General features: G+C 39.3%; 1 protein-coding gene across 3 annotated transcripts in view; it reads left to right on the forward strand.

Annotated features, from left to right (window-relative positions):
• Positions 1-11,298, forward strand: part of RABGEF1 (RAB guanine nucleotide exchange factor 1) — a 68,357-nt gene extending 57,059 nt beyond the window's left edge. For all 3 annotated transcript variants that reach the window (XM_059693375.1, XM_059693374.1, XM_059693376.1), the window contains 2 exons: positions 4,491-4,747; positions 8,761-11,298. In XM_059693375.1, the coding sequence (XP_059549358.1) occupies positions 4,491-4,747; positions 8,761-9,159 (656 nt within the window). In that variant the 3' untranslated portion in view covers positions 9,160-11,298. The remainder of the gene's footprint in view (positions 1-4,490; positions 4,748-8,760) is intronic.
• The last annotated feature ends 403 nt before the right edge of the window (positions 11,299-11,701 follow it).

Raw genomic sequence — 11,701 nt, forward strand, 5'->3', positions numbered from 1 at the left:
AAAATTCATACTGCCAAAGACATATTGGAATGTGGTAAACATGATTTCCAGGAGTGTTAGTTTTATGAATTAAAAGCATTCTGATTAGCAGGTAAACTACTTTTCCCCTTCACTTTCCAGAACCCAGGCTTCTTATTTCTTGGGTATTGAACTAAACTAAGATCAAATACAGATAGAATACATTTCTTAAAACTCAGTTGCATTAATTCTTTTTTAAAATATTTTTATTGATTTCAGAGAAGAAGGGAGAGGGATAGAGAGAAACATCAATGATGAGAGAGAATCATTGATCAGCTGCCTCCTGCACGCCCCCTACTGGGGATTGAGCCTGCAACCCGGGCATGTGCCCTGACTAGGAATTGAACCACAACCTCCTGGTTCATAGGTCAACGCTCAACCACTGAGCTGGGCTTATTTGCATTTATATACTCAAAGTAAGTTTGGAGAAAGGGAGGGAATTGGTGAGGCAAGGTCATACCCAAACTAGAGTTACATATTAAAATGATGCTTCTAATTGGTTGTGAATCAGAGATGTGCTTTGAATTACTTTTCTGGTTTGTTCAGAAAGTATATGAAGTGCCTTATATTGATGTGGTTCTGCCATTTCTGGATAGGTCTAGGGACCTAATAAGGTTTCTGTTTCTTGGTCATAGGAATAACTGAGTAGAAGTGCAACACAAACATTTAAAAAACAAACAAGAAACAAAAAAACTCCTAATGGAAAAGACATCCAATCTTGGACAACTTCTCCTTCATTAAGAAGAGTTGGGAAGATTTGCTCATTTAGAGATTGTTAATGAAATTCTGCCGGGTAAAAAAGTAGGCCAGTTGCCGGTAGTGGTGTTGGAGGCAGGCTATGGAGCACTGAGTTATCTACTGTTAACATGATTCTTTTCCACTTTCTCAGGTTCTGCTTATCTTTGCATTTCAATTCTTGTTATTACATGAATTGTTGTTTTTAATTCCCCGTGAAGAGTCTAAATGATGTAGCTAAATACTGTCATCTTTGTTGTTCAAAGCTTTTCTGCTAGGCTATGTCATAGGTCCAGTGAATTGAGTTCTTTGGGTCAAGGCCTATTTTTTGCTCAGGGAACATTATAAGAGATTGAAGGTGACAGCCTCTCAAAAGCCTGAATGTGCACCTTTTAGACTTTTACCAAGTTCAAGACCAACTGGTTTATGTTTAAAGTACTCCATAGGAATTTATGTCGATAACTCTTTTCTGAAAAGTCACAGGACAGACCTTGCAAAACCAGAAACTGCAAGTACCCAACTGTTGTTTACTTAAAAATAGAACTAAGAAAGAGGATTTCAGTACATGTTAATAGAATTTGAGAGGTAAAAATTTTCTTTCAAGGCACCTGAGATGATGTTTCAAGTGATCTTTTGATAGTAAAAATTCAGCCACAAAATTGTAAACACCTTCTTACTCTTTCTCATTTTAGCTGATACCTTGCCAATCCAAATGCAATATTCTACCTCTTTGAGAACCAAGGATTATATGATCACTTTCTTCCTAATCTTTAAAATTGTCAGTCTAAGTACAGGAGTATTTATAGGGCAGTCTATAATAGTCATCTTTTTTAAAAATAATACAGTTCTTAAATATAGAGATGTCAGCTCAGTTTCTCCAAGTCATCCCATGTGCTACTAATCAGCACTATCATTTTTGTTTATAAATACACTGCATGGGGCATTTTCCATTTTAGTTGACATCTGGCATCTAGTGGGTGGAGGCCAGAGATGCTACTAAACATCCTGCAGTGTACGGGACAGTCCTGCAACATGGAATTTTCCTGTCCAAATGTCAAACTAACCTAGAAGTACAGACTACTTTGTTTCAAAACTCCATTAAAGGTAAGTCTAGACATCTGCTAGGATAGAGTAGGCACACTCAACCCTACCTTTCCTACTGATTAGAAGAAAAAGCCCGGGACAGGAGACCCAAAGCAAGAACTCTGAAAAGTAAATAGTAGCAGGTAGATTGGGGAGGGAAATCATTACTAGAAGAACAGCTAATACAATGGCGAGTTTCCTGTTTTGTTTGTTTTTCCTCCTGCATTTCCTAGTTTAGACTTTAGGACAATGCAAATCATAGAACTGCATATTGTGGTGTGAGTGTCCAAAAGAGTCCAACAGAGAAACTTCTTTTAAACTGAATGATATTCAAGGAGGAGATGGAGGGGTTGCTGCAGGATGAAAAGAGTGGGAGAAATCCCTTGGACGCCCCCCCCTGCCCCCCCCCCCCCCCATTATATACTCTTCTTTACACTCTTGGCCCTGCCCCTTGGCAGTGCAGCTACACATGCATCCAGATAAAAAATAATTCATTTTTTATTTACTTTAAAACATAAACAATAAAAATTAATGAGAAAATGTTTAAAATAAAGAATAAAAATCAACAATAAAAGGCTTTGAAAGTATAAAAAAAAATCTTCCCCAGTATCTTTTTTTGTAGTAAGTTCTATTTACATAGAAAAAGAAAAATAGACTGAGACATAGTAACAATAATTATAATCCAGAGATAAAAAGTAAAGGAACTAATAATAAAAAAAAGTGAAGATTATATACTTCACAATATAGGTGCATAAGTAAAGAGAATAAAAGCATTAGTAAGTTAAAGTAAGGCCTCTGCACTGTCAGGTGTTTCTGTCTTCGACACATGGTTGATGGTCCTTTGAGGGTCCCTTGAGTAGCTTACCTCATGGATAGGAGCTGAGCAAAAAGAACTCTCTGGCCTGTACCACCCTGTCACCTAAGTCTGAAACTTATTCCTGCTCATGGCAAGAACTGGTATCAAATTCAGCTGCCTCAGCTGTTTACTTTGATGATATTCAAGATGGCAAGCATATATGTGCATCCAAAGGCACACTTCCTGCCCTTGTTCTGGCACTGAGTTTGTATCTGACTTTCCCTCACCATCTCCTAGTCCTCTGACAACAGATGTGTGCATATAAGAGTCCACCAGTTGGCCCTAGCTGCTTTGGCTCTGTGGATAGAGCATTGACCTGCAAACTGAAGGGTCCCAGGTTCAATTCCAGTCAAGGGCACGTGCCTGGATTGCGGGCTCCATCCCCATTGTAGGGCGTGCAGGAAGCAGCCAGTCAATGATTCTCTCTCTTCATTGATGTTTCTATCTCTCCCCCTTTCCCTTCCTCTCTGAAATCAATAAAAATATATTTTAAAAAAAGAGCCCACCAGTTGGACTTAGTGGTAGTGAAGGGCAGTGAAGCAATTTTTTCCTGAGAAATAAAATGTTTATGAGATTAAATATATACCCTTGATTTATCCCTTTTGCTAACAGCAGGTTGTAAGTGTCGTAAAGTTTTTGTAGAAGTTTGTAGCTAGTGGAGATTTACATGCTTTGAGGGTTGGCCACTGCGAACCTCTGTGTGATGGGTTTCAGCAGCTGTATTTTGATATCTAATACAAAGATGCTTTGTACCATATAGTAGCCACATTGCTAAAAAGCAGTATGCAAATTGAGGATTTCTAAACTGAGTTTTAAAATATGTTAAGAGTTAATTAAGAGACTTATTTCTCCATGAAACTCATAAGTAGTTTTACATCATCATTAAAAGAATGGGCATTAGAGTCAGACTTGGTTTCAAATCCCCCCTCTGTTACTTGTAATGTGTATCATCTTGGGCAGGTCATTAAACTTCTCTGAACCTCAATTCTCTTAATAATAATAATATCCCTGCCCTAGCCTGTGTGACTCAGTTGGTTGAGCGTTGTCCCATGCACTGAAAGGTTGCCAGTTTGATTCCTGGTTAGGGCACACGCCCAGGCTTTGGGCTTGATCCCCGTAGGGAGCATGCAGGAGGCAGCTGATCAATGTTGCTCTCACATTGATGTTTATATCTCTGTCTCCCTCTTCCTTCTTCTTCTCTCTCAAAATCAATTAAAAATATATTTTTAAAAAAGTATCACTTGCATCATCTGAGGATGAAAAGAAATTTGTAGAGCATACTGTGTAGTGCTAGGTCATGGTCATGTGTTCTGTAAGTATGAGCTGCTATTTACTGTTTGTGCAATCTAAGTTTTTATTTATTTATTTATTTTTGTTAATCCTTGCCCAAGTATATTTTTCCCATTGATTTTTAAAGAAAGTGGAAGGGAGGGGGAAAGACAGAGAGAGAGAGAAATGTCGATGTGAGACAGACACATCAATTGGTTGCCTCCCACAATGCCCCAACCAGGGCCAGGGATCGAGCCTGCAACCTAGGTACATGCCTTTTACCGGAATCAGACCCACGATCCTTCAGTCCTCGGGCCAGCACTCTAACCACTGACCCAAACCAGCTACGGCCGATTTAAGTTTTATTTCCCACCCTCCCCCCCATTTAAGTTTTATATACATTAAGTTAACTGGTGGAGAGGAGGTTAGCGAGGTTACCTCGCCAACTTAATAGGATAAAGTGATTATCCTAATGCTTCTTTTATGTAATTATTTTCTCATTGGAAGCACTGTGTTTTCTGTTTTACAGATATTATTGAAATGGATTCGAAGCGGGTGCCTAGAGATAAGTTGGCCTGCATCACCAAGTGTAGCAAGCATATCTTCAATGCCATCAAGATCACCAAGGATGAGCCAGCTTCAGCCGATGACTTCTTACCCACTCTCATTTACATTGTTTTGAAGGGTAACCCCCCACGCCTTCAGTCTAATATTCAGTATATCACCCGCTTCTGCAACCCAAGCCGATTAATGTCTGGAGAGGATGGCTACTATTTCACCAATCTGGTGAGTATTTGTGATTTCTTGGTGTTATGGAGAACCACTATGAAGGTATTGAGTTTAGGGATATGACCAGTCACTCATAGGCCTGCGACATGTTAATTGCTCCTGAGTTGAGGAGTCAACATAAAACTACAGATGTTTGCTTGGTGCCACAGTGCACAGGTGACCAGGCCATGCAAACACTCCACCTCCCAATACTTGACTAGAGATTATAGTGCTTGTATGGGAAACATGATAACCACATTGAGGAGCCTGCTGCCTTGGTCCATCATTCCCCAGAGTCCTGGGTATAAGAGCCATTCACTTACGTGGCTTGTTTCAACCACGAATAAGTCAAATCCTAGGCTTTGGTTCCTTTATTAAAAGATTTGTTTTTGTTGTATTTCTACAAGTTACCACTTAGAACTGAAAACTAAGATATTTTAAGAAAGGGTCAGTTTAGAGAATGTGAAATGATTTTTAACTATTGTTTTGCTGCAGTGCTAATTAATTCTAGTCAGGACAAGATTGAAGTATATATATATCTAAGTTATAAGGCAGAATAATTCCTTTTACTGAAGACTAAACTTCTGTTTGTTTGCTTAGACAAGATATACTGTCAAACAATGAACTTGAACCTCAGCACTGTAAGTGCTTTGTTTCCTGTTCTGGAAGTTGTACAGGGTAATAGGTAAGGAGAGGAAGCCAGGGTAAGGAATCTCCAAGCCTCCCAAAATTTGTTGAGATTTATTTTTACACTAGAGGCATGGTGCACAAAATTCGTGCAAGGGTGGGGTCCCTAGGCCTGGCCAGTGATCAAGGCCGATTGGGGCCTCCCTTCCCCAACTGCTGGCTGCCAGCTGGGGCCTTCCTTCTTTCCATGCCACCCCCTGGTGGTCAGCACATGTCATAGTGAGAGAGCGGTCTCCCGGTCAAAATCCCGCAGGGACAATTTGCATATTAGGCTTTTATGTATATAGATAGGTATTCACTTTTGTACCTAATTTTGTGTTCATCTTTTATTTATTTCCCTTTAAATGAGTTCCCAAAAGCGTATAAGCTTCAGGTCCCTCAAAACCTGGATTGCCCTTGTTACGTATCACCCTCAGCCACTGTGTTCCCCTACCTGTCACTGTAGTGCCAGCATCTGGGAAGTGTGGTTTGTAAGTGGAGGAATTTGGGACTATTTCAAAATGATGCTTGCTCCCTTATTTGGAGCACTATTTCTTAACATAAAGGAAGCATCCACTGGAGTACTAAAGAAGAAAGAGCCTTTTGGAGTCAATTGTTATGTACAGAGGATTAGATGATCTGAAAATCCTGAGAAGAATAGAGATGGAGAGACATGGTAGTAGGAGAAATGAAGCAAGACCAGGAGGTATTTGAGGGGCCCTCGTTATTGAAACTGGAGGCTGCTGGTTCACCTATACTCTGCAGCTTCCCCGTGCCTTGACCTACAGCCTTAACTATGTTTGCACCTTCTTTCTTCATCCTGTTCTTGCCGGACCCAGAGTCGGCTTCTATGCTCACTTTTCCAATAAAAATGCTCTGGCAAAAGTGAAAAATCTGCCAGTTAACAAATCCCCTGGGGAACTCTCAGTCTTCATCTTACTTCTTTAACATTCTTGATGGCTCCTTTGTTCTGGAACTTAGATCTCTTGGCTTCTACAATTCCACCCCTTCTTGTCTTTTTGTAGGCTTTGTGTCCTCTACTTCCTCTTGAGTTGTGTCACTCCCTGGGGTTCTGTCCTCTGTGCATCTCTCTCCCTAGGCTGTCTCCTCTGGTCACAGCTCTGCTGGTCACCTGTACAGGTTTGTGTCACCTGTTTTGACCTCATGCTGAGCTCCACTTCCAGCTATTTGTTGTGCCTCAGATTTAATTTGTTCAAAACTGAAACTGCTTCCCAATCAGATGTCTTTTTTCTTTTCTGTATACAGTTGATCCTTGAACAATATGGGTTTGAACTGCACAGGTCCACTTATATGCGGATTTTTTCAATAAATACTGTAACTGTATTTTCTCTTCCTTATAGTTTTCTTTTTTAAAAAAATATTTTTTTATTGATTTCAGAGAGGAAGAAAAAGATAGAAACATCAATGATGAGAGAGAACCATTGATCGGCTGCCTCCTGCACACCCCACACTGGGGATGGAGCCCACAACCGGGCATGTGCCCTTGACCAGAATTGAACCCAGCACCCTTCAGTCTGCAGGCCAATGCTCTATCCACTGAGCCAAACCAGCTAGGGCTGATTTTGTTTTTAGAAATTTTTTTAAATTGTGTTTTCATTGATTCTTTTTTAGAAAGAGAGGAAGGGGGAGGGATAGAGGGATAGAGGGACAGAAACAACGTTGAAAGAGAAACATCATTGGTCAGCTACCGCTGCATGTCTCCTAATGGGGATTGAGCCTACAATCCAGGCATGTGCCCTGACTGGGAATAGAACCAGTCATCTCTTGGTGCATAGGTCAATGCTCAACCACTGAGCCACACCGGCTGGGCTTTCTTATTATGTTCTTAATAATACTTTTTCTTTGGTTTACTTTATTATAATAATACAGTATTCAGTACATACAACATACAAAATATTTATCAATCAACTGTTTATGTTATGGGTAAGGCATCCGGTCAACAGCAGGCTATTAGTAGTTAACTTTTGGAGGAGTCAAAAGTTATACTGGGTTCAATCCCTACTTGAGGGATATACGAAAGGCAACTGACCGGTATCTCTCTCTCTCCCCCCTTTCTCTCTCTCTAAATATCAGTAAAAAGATGTCCTTGGGTGAGAATTTTTTTTTTTTTTTTTACAAATTCAGGTGAATATTTTTGTAAAAATAGCATTTTTACAAAAAATGCAAAAATGGTGCGTGCTCATTGTAGAAAAATTTAATCAATATAAGAATGTGTAACTGATGGAAGTCTGTTTCACTGTTTGACCTAGCATTTCTATACTAATAATTGTTGCCATTTATTCATTGCTTACTACAGATCTATGAGCTAAGCACATTACATGTGTTACGGTGTTTAATTCTCACAGTAAATCTGATATTTCCCCCCTTTTACTCATATGGAAACCTCACAGAGCCTAGGTAATTTTCCTAGGATCACACAACTCTTGACTGTCAAGTGACAGAGGTGACAACTCAGGTTGTCTGGTTTTAAAACTTGTACTTTTGCCCTGGCCGGTTTGGCTCAGTGGATAAGAGCGTCAGCCCGAAGATTGAAGGGTCTTGGGTTCGATTCTGGTCATGGGCGTGTACCTGAGTTGTGGGTTTGTTCCCCCCAGCCCCAAGTGTGCGGAGGTAACCTGTCAATGTTCTCTCTCAGTCTCTCCTCCTCCCTTCCACTCTCTCTAAAAATCAATAGAAAAATATCCTCTAGTGAGGATTAACCAAAACAAAACAAACAAACAAAAAACACAAACTTGTCCTTTTAACATGTGATTTGAAATATCTCTTTGGGAACTGGTGGTCTGTGTGCCACAGGGGTCCCTGAGGACGCTCCCAATGTCTGGCCATGCCCTAGTAAGCCTTGTGGGGCTCGCAAGACCCCAAAACAAAATGGTTTTATGGGGTGTGCCCCCAGGTACTTGGCCCTGGAGCTCCCGTCCTCAACAAGGATTCCTCTGCTCTGCAGAGCAGCAGAAAGCCTGTAGGAAGCTCTGTAGCAGCCAGGGTGGAACCAGCATTGAAGGTGCCTCCTCAGTACTTCACTCTGTTCAAGACTGTAGCACCTTTGAACAACCTAAGTAGAGAATTGAATTTCTGACAGGCTCAGTGGGAGTTGGCAATTAGATTTAATTGTTTTTTTGTTTTTTTAAGGAAGAAATGTACTATTTCAGATGAGAGCATAAAGGAAACATGATCGGCTATGTGTTGATAGTTTTTGAAGCTGAAATCCATGGAGGTTCATTAGACTGTTTTGTCTACTTTTGCTTCAGTTTTAAATTCTCCATAATGAAAGGATTTTAAAAAATCGATTTTAATATTTGTGACTTTGCTCATATGATTATAATAACATTCTCTTCTTTTTGTAGTGCTGTGCTGTGACTTTCATTGAGAAGTTAGACGCTCAGTCTTTGAATTTAAGTCAGGAAGACTTTGATCGATACATGTCTGGCCAGACTTCTCCCAGAAAGCAAGAATCTGAGAATTGGTCTCCTGATGCTTGTTTAGGTGTTAAGCAAATGTATAAGAACTTGGATCTCCTGTCTCAATTGAATGAACGACAGGAAAGGATTATGACTGAAGCCAAGAAACTTGAAAAAGACCTAATAGATTGGACTGATGGAATTGCAAAAAAGGTTCAAGACATTGTTGAGAAATGTCCACTTGAAATTAAGCCCCCAAATCAGTCTTTAGCAGCTATTGACTCTGAAAATGTTGAAAATGACAAACTTCCTCCACCATTGCAACCTCAAGTATATGCAGGATGATAAAATGTACAGATAGTATTTATTTGAGCCTAAATTGTAGCTAGTCCTTCCTACAGTCCACTGATTGAGATATAGAATATAACTTAATTGCTTCTAAGTGTCAGAGCATTTTTCAAGGTACAGTTTGTGGGGATTGTTTTTGTTTTGTTTTCCTGGCAGGGGAAGCTTAGTAAATAATAAAGTACTATTTATTTGAGTTACTGAAATAGATTCATTTAAGGCTTGTGTGAAATTTTTGTCTAAATCTATTTTTTCTCCACGATTTTCCTATGTGCTTCCACGTGGTATTCAGTGTGGTTTAGATTTGGGTAAATAATTGCCTCTTAAAGGGTAAAACAAATGAATGCTACAAATGTATGTTTAAGGGAATTCAATGGTACCACTATTCTATAATTTAAAATAATTTTATAATTGTAAAGATAGAAGATATATTGATAAGTAAGTATATAAAATTGTAAATATGTAAAAAAAGAAAAAAGGAATGGTGTGTGCTGTGCATGGCATTTCATATGTTCATTTTTTGGGTTTAAAATGGTGTATTGAATGTTTGCCTTTAACACCATTTTACTTGGTTTGCCCCACTACAGTGAATGTAGAAGTTTTTAGACATACTTCCCTTAAAATGTTGACTCTATTTTTGACACTATGGTAACCCTGATTTTAAGGTCCTGTATAGTCAGAGACTATGACACCATTGAGGTTCAGAATAATTTTAAGTTTAATTCACTGTTCAGTATACTCAGTTGAAGGCTTTGAGCCATGCTTCTCACACCTCTTTCCTCTATCCATTCAGCAAATATTTATTGAGCTCTTTGATGTAAAGGAGACCTTGCTCTGGGTCAAAGGACAGCAGGGACCAGGACTCTGCTGATGAGAGCTGACGGGGAGCTCTCAGAACTATAAAGTGCAGGTGACCTTTTGCCTCCATAGTGTACTTTTGACTTTATGGACAACCCAGACACATGTCACATAAACCTCTTTTTGGGTTTCTCAACTTCAGCACTATTGACATTTGGGGCCCGAGGAGTTTTTGTTGTGGGGTGCAACATCCCTAGCCTCTATACCCACTAGTGACAAGTAGCAGCCCCCCCCCACCCCAGTTGCGAAAAATCATCGTAGATATTGCCGAATGTTACCGGGGGTGGGAGCAAAATTGCCCCCAATTAAGAACCACTGGTCTATATTGTAAGCAAGGTCGTTCTGCTGGTGGTTAATATGCTGTAACCAAAGAATATTGCATGAAGTGCACACCATACTGTTAACTGACCTCTTCCGTCACCATCCATGCAAAACTTTTTCTGATTCTAATGGAGCCTTTCATAACTTAAACATGCTGCTTATGATACTCCTTCCCAGCAATCATTTCTACAAATTATCAGCGTACCTGTGAAATTGTGAGTAATTCCCAGGGCACCATTCTTGAACAAGATCACATCACACAAGCAGTAAAGAAAGTTTCCTTTGTTTTCCCAATATCTTGCTAATAATGTACCACAAATTTGTAGTCAGTAATTTTGGAATAAAACTAGGGTGCATATAAAACTTTTTATCCTTGAATTTACATATAAAATCCATCAAGTTGACAAGTCTGTTGTCATAAAGCACTGAAGACATGAGTCAGCTGATCACCAAGTTCCTATGGAATGGAATGAGTTACTGTGAAATATGAATGAGAACTTGCTCTTAGAAACGTGGGCCCAAACGATTTTCACACAAAGCTTTTCTCCGTTTTTCTGTTTTATTTTCTATGTACTTTCTAGGTGCTAACCCAGATATGCACACTCTTAATTCTCCTGGGAATATATAGTTCTTTTAGTCATTGTACATTATGTCTGTTAAATGAAATGTGTGTATCAGCCTCCCACTGAAGCAGTCTTCTCTGGATTTCTTACATATCTTAAGGCAATATGTTGAATTGACTTTTTTGTATATATCATATTGGTTAAATTCTTCAGATGTGGACTCTTGCCTTAGGTAGAGGCTTATATTTCTCTTAAGCATCAATACTATGGCCAGAGTTTCTGTTTTCTCAGCCAGAAAGTATTGATATTTCATGTACTATAAATGTGATTAGAATAAACCTTGGGAACAGAAGTCCTTATCAATAAAATTTCATGATCCATTCCTTTTCCAAACTGATTTTTGGTTCTTCATCTTAGGAAAATGTACACTATTAATGTTTTTCACATTAAAAAGGTTTTCCTTGTAAGCCACAGATATCATTGTCATACTTTGAAAAATTAGAGACATCCAGTGGGGGAAAAAATAGCAAGAGAAGGATGTTCGTTATCACTACATTTAATGCTGTTCTGAAAGTTTCATCCAAGATACTCAGTCTTCAAGCAGAAATAAAGGTAGAGGGGAAAGGAGTTAGTCTAATAGAGAGCTGTTATAACCTGGTGGTTGAGGACATGAACTTAAGCTAGAAGGCTTGAATTTAGTTTTGAATTTTGACTCTGCCACTTACCTTACAGCTCTTTGACCTTGGGCAAGTCTCTCGTCTTTCACATACCTCTTCTGTGAAGTGGGATAATAATAGTAC

This window comes from Myotis daubentonii, chromosome 4 (assembly GCF_963259705.1).
Source record: "Myotis daubentonii chromosome 4, mMyoDau2.1, whole genome shotgun sequence".
Classification (NCBI taxonomy): Eukaryota; Metazoa; Chordata; class Mammalia; order Chiroptera; family Vespertilionidae; genus Myotis; species Myotis daubentonii.